This window comes from Dipodomys ordii, unplaced genomic scaffold (assembly GCF_000151885.1).
Source record: "Dipodomys ordii isolate 6190 unplaced genomic scaffold, Dord_2.0 Scaffold43, whole genome shotgun sequence".
Classification (NCBI taxonomy): domain Eukaryota; kingdom Metazoa; phylum Chordata; class Mammalia; order Rodentia; family Heteromyidae; genus Dipodomys; species Dipodomys ordii.
Window position 1 is genome coordinate 13,402,872 of NW_012267259.1, and position 20,147 is coordinate 13,423,018.

A 20,147-nucleotide genomic window follows, 5' to 3' on the forward strand; every position below is an offset into this window, starting at 1 on the left:
TGTGTGTGTGTGTGTGTGTGTGTGTGTGTGTGTGTGTGTGTGTTCCTCTCACAGGATTTCTCATGAAAATTCAAGTATTTTATTTTCTGTGTTGAAGTAACATTCCGTTCTCTTAGAAGGCATGGGTATTGTGTACATTTGCTTATCTTGTAATGTTATGTTTGGGAATAAAGTGTGGTTAACTCTCTTGCAAAGTTGTTTGTCCTGTTGTATTCTCCATAGTGTTGAGTTCTGCCAATTGCTCCAATATGAGTGAGGAAATCAGAGTACATCTTTTCCCTTTGGGTATTTTTTAAAAAAGCATGGATTATATCATTCTACTTTAAAAATAGTTATAATCGATTGTTTTTTTCTTACTTCTTCTTTACTTACTTGCTTATATTAAGCAAACTAACTTCGTGGACAGAGATAAATCACAGGACAGACCTCAGGTGTCAGAAGGGGCCACCATTAGGAAGAGGACAAAACAAAAGAAGGAAAACATTGACAGTATCTTCCTTGAGGGTCAACAAAACCACTTCATGGCTAGGGAATGTACAACTGGACCATGTTTTTCTTTCTCCCAAATGAAGCCAAAAATCTAGGAAGTAGAGAGTTGTTCTTAAAGAAATGACAATAGTTTTCATAGTGTCTCTAGACATTGTGGCGTGAGTGGCAACCTTTCCTCTTTTCAACAAGGGAATTTGTCACCCTCCATCATACAGCTTCTCCCATTGTAGCTTATCTTTAAAGCTGTCTTGATAAATTTTGTTTCCTCTCAATAGGCCAAGAAAATGAATTATTTCTTCATTTTTTGGCACACCCATGACTTCTTGTACTATTACGATTTTTGGATGAAACAGCAAAGTATCCAAGAGAATATCAGTTACATTCTGGGGTCTTACTCAACTGTTAAGGGTAACCTAGATTCTCATTGAATGTTCTGTTAAATCCCCTGAGAGTATCAAAAATACCATTGGGATAATTGCTTTCCAAGAAAAACTCAATGATTCAATTTACTTTGAGATAATTGGGTCCTAATCTATACCCATCCTATTATATTATTTTAAGATTTTGTTGAGGAATAACTTCTTATAGTAAATATTATGAATTGAATATTGTTTCTGTGTCAGTGTGGCTTGAGGTAATTTTATATTTTCAAGTATCTATCTGAAACAGACTCTAGACAAGGTGAATAATTGCTTCCTGACATCTGGGTGTGTAATATGACTGTGATTAGGCATTTTTTATTTGTAGTGCACTAAAATAAACACCTTCCCATTTAACTACAATTGCCACAAAAATCTAAACAGGTAATACATTTCCTTTCAGTATAATTTATAATCCTTGAGGGGCACAAATTATTGGTAGATAACATATGGAACTCTGTTCAGATGTGAATGTATAGTAACTGAAGGTGATATATTTTATTCTATTGTCATTCTATTAGCATGCTCACTTTAATTCAAATGAGACAGAGTTACAAAATTTATACTTATTAATAATTGGTATGCCTATGCATAAAAACATTCTTTCGTTAGCAATAAACATTTAGTCATTGTTTCTAAGGAGAAACAAAACATTTAATTAAGAGCATGATCTAAATTGCTCTCATTTTAAAAGTAGTTTTGCAGAGATGCTAAGTGAACCCAAACATCCAGGAAATTTTTGTAATCATGAATTCATTTTGGTAAGATAATATTAGCTTTTAATCTTAAATGAATGAAAAACAATCCATTTTGAAATAATTATTTGACACTTAGTTGAACACAAAATAATTGAGGCAAAATGATAGCATGACAAAGTGATTTCAATTCAAATAAATGATTTAGTTTAGTGTTGGGCCTTGAACTATCATAGTAAAAAATGTTCTAGGGACTGGGAAGGTGGCTCAGTGCCAGAGTGCTTGCCTTGCATGCCTCAGGCCCTGGGCTCGATTCCCCAGCACTACATAAGCAGAAGTGGCACTGTGGCTCAAGTGGTAGAGCACTAGCCTTGAACTGAAGAGCTGAAGGACAGTGCCCAGGCCCAGAGTTCAAGGCCCAGGACCGGCAAAAAAAAAAGTTCTAGATCTTCAAGTCCACCTCTTTGTTTGACTCCTCTGAGTGTTCGGCTCAGATATAACCTATTTCTTTCATATTCTTCTCAGAGATTTCACACTTACAACTATCCAGCGGTGAGAATAGTTGAGCAGGAGTTATCTCAATTGGATGCACTTTATTCTGAGCCAACCATAGTAAAGAGGTTGCCAGTCTTGCCTTCTGTGGGTCATTCTCAAAGCTTTCTCATAAGGTCAAGATAAACAGTACACAGCATGACCAAGAGGTCTCTGCCTATACCTCATGTGACCCCTGTTATTAGCTGCTGCATGTGCAGCTCCAACAGAAGAGAGAGACAATGAGCCATGCAGACATGCCGGGGAGGAGGTACAGGGCTTGCTTCAGAGGGACAATATTTTGCTTTGTGAGTTTTTGTTCCATCAGTCCATAGTTAGCTCATTGTGAAAAACTGACAACTGTAATTTGTGCCTGTTTAGAGAGGCTAAAAAATATAAGAGAAAGTCTCCGATTCAAACTTCATCTTCTGTTTAACAACCACACACACCAAAATGTAAAGGTTTTTATGACTCTCCAGAGTCCTTTCCTAGATGATAAATCAGCTCAGACCAGGATGTGTTAGGTAGAACACTGGTCTGATATTGCAAAACAAGGGATTGGAGAAGGATGGTTAATAATAGAGACAGCTAACCTGCTTCAGAAAACTCTCCTCGGCTCTCTTGGAACATGTCCCTCATAGAGTTCGTAACTACTGAAAATACTATTCACTGTGACTTGAACGTGCTCATTTCAGATTAGTTGCACTGACAGCATTTTATTCTTTTTCAAGTGCACTCCACAAAAAGTATTATCAACAATATACACAAACCAGTTAAAATATCCTGGTTTAGTATTATAGATTCTAATTCATATTGTTTTTAAAAAGCTCAATATTCAGACATATTCTCCAAACAATGCAGAAAAGAAATATAATTGTTTACAAAATGGCTGTGATTCATAAACATGCTAAAATGACTAAAGATTTTGCTAATGTATTGCGTGTATATTGTTCCATTTTGAAAATGCAATTCATCACAATGTGAGTATTATGGAAAGATGATTTGAATGTTGATTCTATACTTATCCCCTAGTCTAGACCCCATAGCTAGAAATGTAGAGTGGGTTGACACTGTTCTCCAAAGTATTGGTTCACTCTGTCTTCTGTGAGAGCCCTTAGATTCAATGGGAAAAGTGAAACAAAATTCTTAGGTGTCTTTCCCTCATATCCAGGATTCCAGAGTTGACACCTATGTCATCTCTTGCATTGTCCTTCTTGTGTATCTTCTATAGGCTTTGATAAACCTCCAGTCTTGTATGAAAGAAAAGTAATTTTCAAGAGGATGAATGAGCCAGTTAAAGAGTAGCAACTCCATGTAGAGAACATACTGCATTTCATAAGCAAACCAAATGCTTCTTTAATATTCTGTCCACATTCTTAAATTTTCCTATTCTTTATATTTAATTATTGGACATATGCTCTTCATCACAGCTTTAAAATGCCAGGAAAAAAATCCATTTTATATAATTAGCAAAAGCTTTTAGTCCAGATTAATGAGAAGTCTGGTATCCGTTGTTGTGAATCCAGTAGACTCTTGAACAGCACTTTGACTGCTCCTCAATCCTGTGCTAATCCTAATTCTCTTGTTTTACTTCTCAATGTTATAATGCTTCCTATGTATATTATATTAAAATGAACACAGATAAATGGAAGTCAGCTTTTATTTCTCCATGTTTTACTTGAATAAAACAACAAGACTTGGTATTACATGCTACTCCCACTCTCCTTTTGTAAATGTGGAAAATAAAATCCCAGAGGATCCAAGGTCATACAGCAAGGTTGTGTATCCAGAGAGCCCAGTGATGTTGTTGCTAGTTTAGATCGTGGGGTTTGCTCCTTATCCATGGACACCAAGTGAACTCCAGCAAACTTCTGTCATTTGAACAGCAGTAGCCATAAGTAACAGAGGGAAGGCATTTAGGAAATAATTATGTTGCTTTTACTGAAGTATTTTGATGCTTCTGTGTCTATCTAGATTTCTTGACTCATAAACATAATTTTTATTTTCTGGCATGGCCTAGAACCATCATGACTATTTTCATTTAGTATGATTGTCTAAGATGTCATGAGATTGGTAACATTAGAATGAAAAGTAACTTCACAAGTTAACTTTCCTTTTATCATCACCAGTTTCAAACTCAAAAATATCACTATCATAATCTTAGCAGCTATGATCAATTTGCTTTTGGATGTGACAAATACTATCTTAGCATTGTGTTACTTCCTCTCTTGATAATGTATAATAGTTACCACTATTTTCATTTACATTTTTGAGAGGTTGAACTGTTGTGCTAGAACTTCTTATAGCTGCAGTTACTCAAACCCTCTCTTCTGGCAAGAGGGTGCAATTCACACATAATGGATCCAACTTGGACTCTTGGTTTAATGCAAAAGTCCAGTCTTAACCCGTATACAATTATACAAATCCCTTAGGTTTGGGATTCCTAAAGCCCATCCTCTCTTGCTTCTATTAGAAGTGAGACCCATGATCACACTGAAATCCTATTACCAACTGCACTCCATCCATAAAAAGCCTAGAAAATATATTCTGACTCTATTGCACTTAAAAGTCATCTCTATGAAATAAAGAACTTTGCTACTTTTAAAGAGGATTTCATTCTCTCTGGAGAAATGGATAGGGTCTGGAACTGATTTCATTTTCTCTGGAGAAATGGATAGGGTCTGGAACTGATTTCATTCTCTCTGGAGAAATGAATAGGGTCTGGAGCTGATTTTGACTCTCAGGTTCCCATGCTTATCTCAGCCCTCTGACCATAAATCCAAGCATCTCTCCCCCAACATACTGACTCAGTCTGCCACTAAATGAAGCGAACCGTGGCCTTGGCCACGTGACTATGGCCACTCTCATGATATTTGCTCTCCTGGCTTTAATCCATATCCAGTGCTTCATTTTCTCCTTTAAACACCTGATTCTCTTGCGTATCTCTCCATTCCCCTGCAGAACTCCCATGATCCCACGTAACTGAGAGACCTGCAATGGACGTTCAGGACATGACACCCAAACACATTTAAGACAGCTAGTCCTCAAGGGTGATTTCTAAATGGGAAAAGTTCTGTTTCTTCACCTTTTAACATGATTTTAATCAATACACAAGAGTTTCAAATATTGTGTGGTACCTTGAGATATTTAGACACCTGTGTCCATTAGGTAATGATCAAATCAGGACAATTCTAACTTATTTGCCACCTCAAATGCTTATAATTTCTTTAGGTTTTGAAAATAAAACCCATTTCTTTAAGCTAATTTTGAAATATGAATGGAATTACTGTTACTATGTCATTTTACTGTGTTATTGAACATTATGAGCTCATCTAGCCATCAAGCTGAAGTGGTATATCTTTAACCAAATCACTCTGTTACCTTTAACACTGCCTCCGGTCACAGGATTTGGGGAGAACATACTCAATCAGTTAATAGGATCTATTAGTAATCACTTATTTGATGGTTCTCAGTATGCATGAATATTGTGATATTGGATCATTTTGAAATGCCCCTTGGAATATCAAAACTTAATAGTTATTATGTATATGCATATATAAATGAAGTTCAAAATCAGTTTTGTCTAGTTATATGTGTACTGTTTAAACTAAATTTTTATTAATATTTCTAATATCTAATAAAATAGTATTCTGCTAGGTGTAATTTTTTTCCTAAACACTTTGACTGTCAAAACCTTTTATCTTGTGAGTAACAGACATTTTTATCATATGGAAAGAACAAACATCCAAAGCTCAGAATATTCCATTTCTCCTCTAGTTGGGAGTAATCTTATGGTTTTATTTTCCTCACACACACACACACACACACACACACACACACACACACACACACACATCTGATGATCCCTTTCCTTCATTATCTATCTCATTGAATTATTTATAGGAGATAAATTGAACTCACAACCAAAGTGAAACAGTGATTGAAATGAGCAACTTATTATAAACTCTACTCTATTTCCTCTGTGTTTTGGGGTTGTGACTGAAAGTGTCTGTTGTAACTTTCTATACTTCTTTCAGCATCACAACTCTGTGACTTCTGCACATACATATTTGAATGAAAAGATGTTTCTATGTGGTCACTAAGCAGTCCCTCCTGGGTACCGGCAAGCCCCAATGGGGCTGAGGAATAAAGTTGTTTCCCCACTCAGTTATTTAACAATGTTAGTTTGATTCCATTAATAGAAGAAGGCCCTACTATGCACAAGGCAAGCTAAAAATATTCAGAAAATATTTGTAGAGGAACAAATGACATGCTGCACAGTGTTCACGACAATACGTTTGAAGGGTTGGAAGTGAAAAGTACTGAGCTTTTTATCGCATCCCAATCAAATCAGAACACATCAAAACAGCTGGTGTTCTGTGACTTAGAATCAATCAAATCATTCTGAATCACCTCCTACTTTACTTCTCTTCACAGTTTCACAGAGGACATTAAAACCAGCCTGTGTCCTGGCTATCCAGTGAAATCCCTGCTTTGAGCTGTTAGGTTTTCACATTCCGTGCCAATGAGTAAAATGAACTGGTATGCATATATATGCATAGAGGCTGATGTGAAAATGGTGTTTATAATAATGCTACTTCATTTGTGTGAGATAAACCATATGCTCAAATAAAACGCTCTGGAAGTAAGATGAAGTTTTAAGGCTGTGCGATGGAATGAAGATTACAATACATCAAGGTTATTGTACATCACATATGTATGTGTAATTTAAAATTATGGCAATGATCACTATCTTTTAGAGTATATCACTAATATATTTATGATTATCCAAATAATGACATCATGACAATTCAAGATAAGTTAGTAAATGAAAGCACGATGTTCTTCTGTGTTCTGGTTGGTGACATGAGCTCTTCTCTTTGTTCTGATAGGTACTTCTTACACCATTCTTTGGCAAAAGCTATTCTGCACCGGTGACCCCTTCCAATCCACCACTCTACAAATTATTATCTCTGGACTTGCAGTTGACACCCTGCCGGAGGCAAGAGCTACTAAGCCAACTGGAACTGTGCCTTTTCCTTTGTCAAGGTTTTTTTCTTACACAGGAAAAAGAAAGAGAAAAAAAAGAGATGAAGTTGGGCAAAGTGGAGTTCTGCCATTTTCTGCAGCTGATAGCTCTTTTCCTGTGCTTTTCTGGGATGAGTCAAGGAGAGCTCTCAAGGTCCAGATCAAAGCCGTATTTCCAGTCGGGACGCTCCCGGACCAAGCGCAGCTGGGTGTGGAACCAGTTCTTTGTGCTGGAAGAATACATGGGCTCAGACCCCCTCTATGTAGGCAAGGTAGGCTTTCAGCCTTTCAGCCCCGCCATTGCTGATGGTTGGCGTCTGTGTTGCATGAAGAATGAATCACTTTTGCTTTAGGGATGGAAAACAGAAAATGAAGGAGTGTATAAAGTGTTTTGTCATTGGCTACTGTGGCTTTGTATTCAAGATATCATCTGGTTCAGTGTTGAGAAGCCATCATTTAGGGAGTGGCGTTTTTACTCTTAGAACAGGTGAGGTGTCCCGGAGGCCTGATTTTTTTTCTCAATATACACAGATTGAAAAACTATTGGTAGCAAAATTGGAATATTTTTCAATAAATGAGGAATAATGGGCTACTACAATAGTTGACATTCCAGAAGTTTCTTTTTGAGATACAGTACTGTGTAAAATATTTATGTTTATGTTATATGTATGCATATTATGTATTTATTATATATACATGTGATAGACCTTAGAAACAGAAAGTGAAATATATCTGTATATACTATCTATCTATTTATCTATCTATCTATGGATCTATCTACATACCTACCTGTCTATCTAATACAGCTTAGAAACAATATGAAATGATGGTTTCCAAATTATGAGCAATTCAGACCTATGTTTGTGAATCATCTTATGTTTATATATCTCTGGGTTTTGTTTGTTTGTCATCCTCTTTAATTCTCCTTTTAGTTATAGTGAATGTGAACAGAATGCATCAGAATGACATTACATAAATGATGAGCAGTTGTTTCATGGTCTAGTGGAGATTATTTTTCCTCATGTGTATTTGGACAAGAGAACTGGCTGAAGGAAGGGTGTTTCCTTCCCTTGCAATCTATATTAGATAATATTTGCAGTTCCTCCCTTTTTAAGATCTGTAATGGTTTTCTGAATTTCTCAGATTGGTGTTTAGTATAGTGAAAGTTTCCAAGGCAGGGCATATTCTGGAGAAATCCATATATTTATATTTCTGTTCTTCAATTTGTCATTTGAATGCTTCTGCTCCTTATAAAAAGAAGTAGAGCTAACTGATGAATTTATCCATAAATCAATTTTTCAATGCAAAGATCCAAGGAGAATCTTGGCTTTATTATTCTGTGGGCCAGATTTTCATTTGAACACAGTTTAAAATATTTGTGTGGATGGGAATCTACCTAACCTAAGTAATTTTTTATTATATTTATTATTGTCTTTTCTTTCTTTTCTTTTTTTTTTTTTTTTGGTCAGTTGTGGGCCTTGAACTCTGGGCTTGGGCACTATCCCTCAGCTCTTCAGCTAAAGGCAAGCTCTCTACCACTTGAGCTACAGCGCCACTTCTGGTTTTCTGGTGGTTTATGGGAGACAAGAGTTTCACAGACTTACCTGCCCAGGCTGACTTGGAACCGTGATACTCAGATCTCAGCCTCCTAAGTAGCTAGGATTACCTGCACTCTGCTATTGTCTTTTCTTATAGTACCTGTGTATTCTATAGATAGTGACTGGTACTACATTATAAACAGAAGATTTAATAAATTCATTTGTCTATATAGATTTATTTTTGGATTCATGCTAAAGAGCATTTTCTTCCTTAAGAAAGCATACATAAAACACACACACACTCTAATTTTTTCTAATGTTTTCTTAAGTTGTTATCTTGTAAAACAAAAACAAAAACTGAGAAATACGGTTATTCAGTCTCTTGACCAAGAATCTATCTCTTTATCCCATTCATTTCAATGGATATTCCATTCATTCAATGGATCATAATATACAATAATATACAATTAGTTCTTCTTTTTCTTTGTCAGTCCTGGGGCCTGAACTCTGGGCCTGGGCACTCACTGTCCCTCAGCTCTTCAGCTCAAGGCTACTGCTCTACCACTTGAGCCACAGTGCCACTTCCGGCTTTTTCTGTTATGTGGTGCTGAGGAATTGAACCCAGGGCCTCATGCATGCAAGGCAAGCACCACTGAGCCACCTTCCCAGCCCATAAAGTGGTATTGGCTATTAGGTGATACCAAGTTCTTGTGAAAATATAATCTTTTGTTGTTGTTGTTGTTGTTGTCATCGCCATCGTCGTTACTGGCTGTAGGGCTTGAACTAAGGGCCTGGGCACTGTCCCTGCGCCTCTTTGTGCTCAAGGTTAGACTACCACTTTGAGACACAGCACTACTTCCTGATTTTGAGTGGTTAATTGGAAAGAAGAATCTCCCAGGAACCTTTCTGCCTGGGCTGGCTTTGAACCCAGATCCTCAGATCTCAGGCTCCTCAGTAGTTGGATTACAGACATGAGCCACCAACACCTGGCTAAACTTTTTTTAAACAATAAAAAATATTCACAATAATTTGTTTTCAGAGTTGCTTGGGCTAGTTTGATGTTTTAAATATCAGTACAGTTACACAATTTTTGACTGTGCTTTCAATTATATTCAAGTAATAATTCAGAATGTTCACTCATCAATAATCTCTAATGTCTATTTGAAAGTCTGAAATTTGATAACCTTAATGTTATTTAAATTCCAAATGTGTATGATGTGATTGGACAACACTGTTTTGTTTTTTCAAGAAGTTGAATGCTTCCTTCATTATCTTAGTAAAATCTATACAAGAAGACTATAAGTTTGTATCTATTTGTCTTTGCATGCTGTGTATTCAGGTTTGACACAGATGTTCTCTAGGAAATATTCAGGATCGAAACGAATTTTTAAAATTTTCTGATGACAAAATATATAAAAAATCAAACTAATAATCTGAGAAGGTGGAAGGTGTTAAGATTTATAGACCAAAACATTTAAAAGTACCAGGTATTCCACTATCATTTTATGATTCTTTAGAATGAGGTGACAGACTGGAGAAGGTGAGATTAAGGACATGAGCTGATGATGTAATTATGTGTGTGTGTGTGTGTTGTTGTTGTTGTTGTTGTTCTGAATAAGCATCCCTTTGACTTTAGCACATTTCTGATTTCATATTTATGAGAGTACTGGGGTTGAAGTCAGGGCCTAGGTGTTGTTCTTAGCTTTTTTGCTTAAGGTTGGTGTTCTATTGCTTGAGCCACAGCTCTGCTTCTGGATTTTGGTGATTACTTGGAGATAAAAGACTCCTGGACTTTCCTGTTTGAGCTGGCTTTGAACAGTGATCCCTAGATTTCAGCTTCCTTAGTAGATGGGATTACACGTATGAGTCAACAGTGCCTGGCTTTCAGTACATATTTTGTTCCTTTGATATGTAAAATAAATGTATATTCTATGAGTATTTATTTAGTTAAAGGATCTGGCACCTAGAGAAAAAAAAGACAGAAAATGAAAGATTGTAAACAATGCTTTGGAGGAGTAGTGATGCAGTTGAACACAGGACAGGATTTTAGACAATGTACACTAATCTTTGTGTCCAATAGATTTTCACTGTTGGTCATGCAGACATGGTCTAGCTTCTTAGATAAATTTTCAAGTGTAGGTGAAAAATTTGATACATATTACTGCTTATTTTGATCAAGTAATGGAGAACATAATGTATGTCAATGTTTTCAGCTTTATTTCTGGCTCTACCACAGCCTTAGTGGTTGTATAACTCAGGGTAAATTGCCTAAATATGATTATGCTTTAGTCTTCACCCATAAATTTGGCATATTTATCATCTAATTCTGCTACTTAATAAGTGTTATCAAAATATTTGTAGTATGCATCTGACTAATTTAGACATATTTTCTACTTCATTACACATTATTTATAAATTGAGAATACAGACAATCTACTATATTTATATGTGAATTGCTATATGTGTGATGGATCAGATTACAGTGGGCAGTATTTTATACACTGAATAGTATTTGTATCTATCCCAATTAACTAGGAGACTGATATGTTGTGAGTGTATGAAGAAATTGAGAAATTGTATCTCAAAATTTTTGCAGGCTTTTAAATTTGGAATTGGTATTAAAGGCTTTTGCCCAACAAGATCAATTAAATGACTGGGGGCTGAATAAAATTTGGTCATTAACACACTGAGGATAATGAGGCAACAATATGTCTTTCAGCCATATTATCTGAGCTAATTCACTGAGATTGCCTGACATATTATAACCCAAGGCAGAATTAGGAAAGTCTGTTGAACAGGCAGAGATTTCTGTACTGTTGGAGACAATAGTAATCTGATTTTTACCACTGGGTTTCTATTCTTTTCTTGTCACATAATTTGGTGTTCTTTTGCTCCTAAATGTGTATATTTAAGGAAAGTCTTTAGATCTTATACTGGCTGAGTCCAAGAATCAGAGCTGTATTTCATAGTGGAGAGCACATATATTGACTTGGGATAGAGTTTGATCAGGTGCTTATCTTCAATGTGTAAGACTTAAGGACAGAGAAATTACATTGACTGATCTCTAATTCAAAGAATAATAGCCCCCTTTCATATTTTTATTAATGATTGGCACACCCTTTTTCTAGCCCTTCTTTGGGGAGTACAAAGTGGAAAGCCCTCTCTTCTCACCTTCTATTCTGTTGTTTCTTTCAAAAATATTAACCGTAAGTAGTTGTATGAAGGCTTTTCAATTTGCCATGTCAACCCATACATATAAGCATCTTGATCAATGCCACCCCTCCATCATTCTACCCCATCCATTCCTTCAAGTTACCGGGTTCTGTTGTCACAGCTGCACTTAGAGCATCCTGACTGTTCGCTCACCTTTCCTCTCGTGCTCTTCAGTGTACACAGGAATTCACAATTTCTTCCCATTCCATTGGTTCATAGTGAAATTTCCAGCCAATCTTTCCCTCACCTTCCTGTTGTTCATTGAAATTCCCCTAACCATTTGACAAAAAAAAAAAAAAAAAAACTCCCAACATAAGTCTATCAGACCACCCAGCCTCTGTTCCAGGCAGTAAATGGTTTTCTTTCCTAACTGTAATGTGTTACCCATGTACGGCTGTGCCCAATGCTGCTACTTTTACTGAGATGTGTGCTTGCTCTCTTCCTTGCTGTAATATCACCCCTGCCTTGTTTTTCTCTGGCCATCCAAGGAGAATTTATACCTATTTCTTAGTCAGAAATGTAACACATAGAAACCCACCTTTGAGAATCCGCTTTCCTCTAACACGAAGCTTGATTAAAACTGTTAGAGAGCAATGACATGTGCTTTCTAACATCTCCTAGGTGTCTCGTCCAGGAGACTCTCAGCTTCCGTAGACAAAGCTACATCCAGTGGTCTAGAACCGCAAACCTCCCCATGAAAAGAAGTTGCCTTAAATGAATACACTGGAAATTAGAATTCCGAGCTGAAAGATTTCATGTTAGGTTCACAAAAAGAAAATAATGAGTTCCAAAATTTAATTACTTAAGAGAAGAATGTATTCAGTGGAGGGAAACCTACATTGTTTATATTCTAGAGAAAAACAAACAAAAATATGTAATTTTTTCCTCAAGTCAGATTAAGTTTTAGGAGAACACAAAGCCAGATTTTTTTTTCCTTTCTTTAGTGACTGTCTAGAAGCATAGAAAGTTTATAATCAGAATCTGGCTGTGAAAGCCCTGTTCTTATGTACTAGGAAGCCTGCTGGTGAAAGTGTGGGGCCCTGCTGGCTTCAAAAGGCATCTGGACATAGATCAGCTCTGTGGGAGGCAAATAAGTTCAGATTTTTAGAAATTGCCCCTGGCAGTCATTTTTAGCTCTTATAATAATCCAGTACTTCTGTAAGGAATTAAATGCATTTTCTCCACACAAAATCAATAATTCACAATTTTTGTTCTTTTCTGTTAACCTTACAGAAAATAGAATGTGTGACATCGTGACACTGAGATACAGAAGACAAAATTATATAAACAGAATGGGCTTGATATGTTCAGTATTATCTGCAAAACAAGTGAAGATAATTGCCAAAGGCTCTAGCAAATGGAGCTATGTAGATAAAAGTTGGAGGAAGTAGGGAACCTTTCATTATGTCCCTATTGTAGCCACACTAGGTAGTCTCAATTAAGCCTCAGAGTTGCTCTCCTGTGATTATCAAAATCATCTATAATTCTGTCTGCCTTATTTGCTGTGTATGTTTATATACACTCAACTTGATACCTGTTAGGTGACGAGAGGCTACACCTGAACTTTTACATTGCATTTATGGTATTTTGAGTATGAAAGCAAGACATAAATTGACAGTTGGATGGTTCTGTACAAAGTATATTATAATGGTTTTGGAGAGGATATTTGTGCCAGGCCTGTAGAACGAACTGGTAAATCTGCCATGGTCTCTGAGATTAAGCAGAACTAGAAAACTGGACAGTGCCCCAGCCTTCGCTGGTGTGTGGGTGAGAACGCTAATTAGTATAATGCGTGGACCTTGGCTTGATCCTGTTGTATGACTTCTACTGACAGTCTTAAGTTGACTGCCAGGAAGCAGCTAGTGTTATGCTTAACATAGTATCCGAAATAATTCTCCTTCAGGTGCTGTTGAATCTGCTTCCTTCTTCCCTTTTTCCTTTCTGCTTCACCCACTTACCAAATCCTTACTTTGTGACAGACTTTGTACTTGACTGAAAAGTTAAAATTAAAGCAACTGTTTGATAAAAATCACAATCGGCTTGACAAGCCAAGCAGGTAACCAGATGGCAAAGAGAGGCAGTCAATTTTGAGGCGAAACTCCAGCTGTGGGAGTGAATCAAACAGAAAGGGAATGCAGGGATCCGTGAACAAATGCTTGCATGAAGGATGTAACTTACCTGCATCTTTTAAAAAAATATTTTTATGTAATCCTCAAATAAAATAAAGAAATGTGTTTTTTCTCAAAACTAGGGCAGAGTCTTCTAAAACTCTACTAGGAGAAGCTTTCTGTAGAAAGGAGTTGGAGTAGGGAGATGCAGTCCTTAAGATTAGAGTTGCAGGTCTCTGAAACAATGCATTTTGATTTTTTTCTCATTTATCTAATTGAGATCACATAGTTTCTTGTTTGTTTGTTTTTGGTTTTGTTTGCAAGTCCTGGGGCTTGAACTCAGGGCCTGGGTGCTGTCCCTGAGCATCTTTTGCTCAAGGCTAGCACTCTGTCACTTAAGCCACAGCACCATTTCTGGCTTTTTTCAGTTTATGTGGTACTGAGGAATCAAACCCAGGGCTTCATGCATGCTAGGCAAGCACTCTACCGTGAAGCCACATTCCCAGCCCAAATTTTAAATCCTTTTATTTCAGTTTATCATTATTTTTATTTATGTAGTACTAGTGATTATGTGTACAGCCTTCTACCTGCTAAGTAAATCCTCTGACTCATCCATAGCTTTTTCTTTTTTTCTTTCTTTTTTTTAAGGTAGGGTCTCACTAACTTTGCCTGGTCTACACTCAAACAGAATCTCCCTGCCTCCATCTGCTGAATCGCTGGGATTATAGTTATGTACCACCATACCCAGATAAAACCTACTTTGAAGTGATCTTGGACTCAGCAATGATTTGTAAATTTTGATCCTTAAACACAAGAGCCCATCCCACATTTTACTATCTACTGTGGCTACAGTACTGATTTAAAGCAGGAATACCAATCACTGCAAGAGGTTCAAGTTTTGCTAATCAACCCAACAAAACACTTCTTTGGGGAAAATCTAGTATTTTACACTGTCTATCCCCCTGCTTGCTTTGGTTTTGTGATCGGGAAATACATGTTAGAGCATCTCACGATGTGAACCTGATCCCAGTATGAACCTTTCAAAATCTTTTCTCACTGCTGAGGTTTGGCCCCATGGTTTTATGGCTCCTTGGCAGGCACAGTTACCACTTTAGCCATTTCCCCATCCTTTTTACTTGAGTTACTTTTGAGACAGAAGGTATACTGTTTATGTCCAGGCTGACCTGGACAGATTCTTTCCTAATAAGGCTGAGATCAAAGCCATCTGCTACTTCAGCCAGCTAAACTTTGTGATATGAGTCTTGCTAAGCTTTTATCTGTCTTAACCTAGTGCTGCAATCCTTCTGATCTTGACCTCCTAAATATCTGAGAATACAGACCTGAGGCAACATGTCCTGTTATTGTTCTCTTGAGTGAGCACATTCAAGAGTCATCTTTTGGCTAGAACACTACAGCAGTTATGTTTTTCATCCTCACTGATTCGTAGGATGAGGTGCTAGATAATGGCATATTTTATTCCCAGTGATGCTCACTTTGATTTGCTTGTTTAAGGGGGTGCCTTCCCATTTTTCTTTGCTGGAAAATATGGCATCAAGAGGTTTAGAATTTTTGAAAGAAAAAGTAATAATTATCCATGCTATTGGATAGATAATGATGCACGGCATTACCGATTACACCAAATGCACTGACTGATGACTCAGAGACCAGCACAGCCTTCAGTGAGGCTGAGGCCTGAGCTCATCTGAAAGCTGTGCAACACCTAAATCTATAAGGAGTGTGTAATTCTATGTAGCAATTGACTGGGGTTTTCAGAAATATATCATTTTAGCGTGTCTAGGCAAAATTGATTGCACTTTTTCTTTCTGAATCTTTCAATAACACTGTTTATAGTTTAGGGTTCCAAGGCACTGTTCTACTGATCTAAAGTTAAAAACAAAAGCTCCTATTCAGTTACTTATAAAATAAAATGAGCTATTTTACACTGTAAGCATGAGAACTAAATAGTTAGCTTTTTAATAATAAAGCATGATTTCAAAAATGAAGGACAGAATCGATAAGTTAAAAAAATTGATAGAAAAATTCAATCTAATATCATTAATACTTTATACTTGAATCTATTCAGACATGAAATATAAACAGGGAATATAATTATATTTAATATTGAATAGATTTAGTAGTAATGACAGTTCCTTGTAATTATTCTTCTTTAATCTATGAGATTATGTTTGAAAATCATTACCGAGTAAATCTTCAAACGCCTTAGAAGTCAGAAAGCATATCCTTTTATGTTAGAGAAGAAGTAATAAGTACATTTGAAAATAAAATATGTGCATTTGAAAGGAAGTGAGAAAATTAGAAACAGATATTAGAACTGACACGGAGAAAAGCTGGAATGCCTACCAGTGGATGTGTGGATGATATAACCCCTTTCCCTTTAAATTCTAAAAGCTTTGAATAATTCAAACTAAAATTACCACTAGTTTTTTTTATTGAGCAAACTAGTGACACTTTGAAAGGTTGTATCATGTGTTGGTCTCTGTAAGCTTCCTTAATGGAATGGGTGTCTGGAACAACAGGAGTCAACAGGAGTCAAGTTCTTACCATTTGCAGGAGGTAAAGTCCAAGATCAAAGGGCCTGCAGCCAGATTCTGCACAGCCTCTGCCTTGCTTATGGAATGCTGGAATGCAGCCTATATCCTCAGATGGCTCCAGGGACAGGGTTCTTTCCCTCCTGTCAGGCTACCTTTGTTATGGGTTTAGTTTTCCAAACGTAAGACCCTATTCACCCTTAACTGCCCTGTGCACAAACTCCATCCATCAGAAGCTAGAGCTTCAGCATATGAATTTTAGAGAGTTGTAAGTCAGCTCACTTACCTAAACTTTTAATACTCATAAAAAGAGTCGTTTTTAACAGCAGTTCATTCTCCACCTCCCTCCCCGACCCCCCCATCTACTTAGCTATGGGTCAGAAATATTTGGGGGGAAAATTGTCTGCACTAAAGACCTTCCATGTCATGACGCCCTAATAATATAGCAATTACTTTCATAACATTTATGTTTTATCACTTATGGCAAGTAATGTAGAAGTGGCATAATAGATGGGAACTCTGTAAATTATATGCAAATTCTCTGCTGATTTGAGAGACTTGATCATCCAGGTATTCTTGCATCCAAAATGGTTTTGAGCATGAATTCCCCCTAAGTACTATTTTTTTTTGACTTCTGAAATTATCTTTAAGTAATTGTTCAAAAGGGTTGCATTTATCAAAAGAGTTAAGAATACAATGTATCTCGATCAATGTCGCCTCTTTCCACATTCTCACCCACTCCTGTCCTACCCATCCCTTCCCTCATTCTTCTTAATTTTGTATGACTTACATTGCATTCTTGACTTCATTGTCCGCTCTTCTACACTGGTCTATCACTCTCCCCTTGACTCCACTCCACCCCCTTTGATTGCCTGCGTCCTGGTGTTTCATTGATCTGAATTTTGACTCTGCTTTTCTAATGAATTAGACTAGTTGAGTGTTTCTTTAATCCACCCTTGTTATACATTTGTGTAGTATACTATTTAATTAAAATAGGATTCCTTTATTATTGAGACAATTGTATATTTACAGTTCAGTTGCCATCCAAAGTTCACATAACACTTGAAAATTTTTATTGGAAGAGTGGTTTCACTGGAAGGTTTATAAATATCACTCCTGTTTGCCTGAGAGTAAGTTGGGTGAGAATTGCCCATGGACTCTCTTCCGTCCAGTTACCATGGAAAGGCAACTGGAGAAAGCCATAAGTTATGGGTTGGGGGTGGGAGGCACAAGCAAAAGAATATGATTCAGCCTTGTCTGCTTTTAAACTGGGCTCCCATCCTTGTCTTCTGTGAGAAAAATGCAGAAGGGTGATTTCTCAGGATGAGGCTCTTTTACTGGAACAGTAATTAAAGCACCAGAACCAGAAAGATTAGCATCATCCCAGCAAGTTGTGTGTGTAAACAGTGTGCAATTATCTGATAAGAATGCTTCCCTTAGAATCTTTATTTATCTCCACAGTTAAAATGCTGACATGTTTTAAGGTATTTAGCCCAAAACATACAAACGAAATTTGGCCAACACATACATAATGTTCAACAGATGTGAGTTTGAAAGGTTTATGATGATCACTAGTGAAATTAGTCAAACCATGCTTAAATTAGATTTTTTTTTCTGATTTGTGAGTCATTTAGGGTCCACACTGGAGCTGATTGTGCAGAGAGGGAGAGATTTCACATTCTGTACTGGGTTCTTTGGAATGAAGATGAAATAAGAGAAAGATTGGCATTTTCCTTCCCGTAGCATATGTAAGAAACTCCATTCTGTGTACCACATCTTCTCTAGCCCTGACATAGTTTACATAATTTTCTGAACTGAAGCATAACAGAACTGATTTTAGGTAGTTAACTATTCTGTCTTAGTTGCTCAGAAGAAAGCAAATACTGGTACATTCTAGCAACCGAGATTTTATTTGATTAGACTTGTGCAAGTATAGCCTATATGAAGATCTACAATTTTTTCACTAATTAAAATGATTATTGAAAAAAATAGATGAGAATGATCCCACCATGTTGGCACATCATACAGGCTTCTTTGAAAAGCTAAACCCTTGCATGGAATTTATGAAGAAAATTTCTAAAATAGAAAGCAAATCTGCACATACAACCTTGTAAAGGTAATTTTACAAGGAAAGTGTTGATTATGAACTTCACATTGAAATGGAGACATGTCTTTAATACAGTGAAGAAGAAGTTTTCCTTTTGGCAGATGTTTTTTTCTGTTGTTGGTCATAGGACTTGAACTCTGGGCCTGGGCGCTTTCCCTGAGCTCTTCAGCTCAAGGCATGCACTCTACCAGTAGAGCCACAGTGCCACTTCTTGTTTTCTGAGTGGCTTATTGGAGATAAGAGTCTCATGGACTTTACTGCCCGGGCTGGCTTTGAACTGCAATCCTAAGATGTCAACCTCCTGAGTAGCTAGAATGACAGGCATGAGCCATGGGCACCTGACTGGCAGATTGTTTTAACACTTGAAAATAATCATTTACTTGTGGCCAAGCAGCTATGTGCAGTGAGTTTGGTGGAGCATTTGTGACAAGCAATGATCTGAAACAAGATTGCCTTTGCCCATTGATTAGATCTTTTTGATTAGGAATTTTGAGCACTATTGATGATAGAAAATAGACACAAGGAAGGCAGGAATCAGGGTGAGCTTTGAGGAGGAAGTCACTCTGCTTCAGACCTAACGAAGAAGTTGCAAGAATGCATGAATTCTCAGGCAATACTGAAGAGCAATCTTGTGTGATAATTATATCTGCACAATCAGCTCCAGTGTGGACCCTAATTAGTGGTCCTTCCTGCATGCCCTACTTTTGATTTTTTGGTTAAAGTTTGTTTTCTCTATGAATTTTGAGTGCACTGATGGCGATCAACAAGTTACAACATTTCCTTTTCAACTTTCTGCCCTCACAGAACACAGGCACACGTCAGAGATAGAGAAATCTCACAGAGTACAGAGCTTATCACATTTCAGAAGCTTCAACTGCTGTATAACAGACTATTATTATTATTACTTTTCCAAGCAATGAGTTCTCTTGAAATTTAGTAAAACATAAAATGCATATTACCTATTTTGGTTTTGGGACACATATATGTCACACACACATACATACTGATTTTTATCAAATTACATGTTTTCTTAATATTTCCAAATAGGTATTAATATCAACTATTTTCCTCATAAAGAAAAATAGTATACTCTTCCTTTTAAAAGCTTTAATATTAGAACAGCTTGAGGCTTTAAATTTTATTTACTGTCATTTCCCTGAACTGGAGAATTCTTTGCATAACATGCCTGGTGGTGATCCAGCAGGCTCAGCTCTGATTCTTGGTGGGTACAGGGGTTGTCCTGGAAACACACACTGCAGAATTATAGGATCTGAGTTTGCCTATAGGCTCCACCACATAGAAATGGTGCAATTTCAAGCAAATAACCTATTTTCTCATTTTATTCACTTGTAAAATAGCTACAACAATGCTAACCTCAAAAGACAGTGTAAACACAGAAAGGAATACAGAAAGAATATGAAAGCACCAAAGGAAGTATGAATAAGAGAGAGTAGATTTCCCAAAGCTGGT

The 20,147-nt window shown here is 36.9% G+C and overlaps 1 protein-coding gene across 1 annotated transcript in view; it reads left to right on the top strand.

Moving 5' to 3' along the window:
- Cdh7 (cadherin 7, type 2) overlaps window positions 1-20,147 on the top strand; it is a 105,136-nt gene that overhangs the window by 3,592 nt on the left and 81,397 nt on the right. Inside the window, exon 2 of the mRNA XM_013018904.1 lies at window positions 7,027-7,434. Coding sequence (XP_012874358.1) covers window positions 7,027-7,434 — 408 coding nt within the window. The remainder of the gene's footprint in view (window positions 1-7,026; window positions 7,435-20,147) is intronic.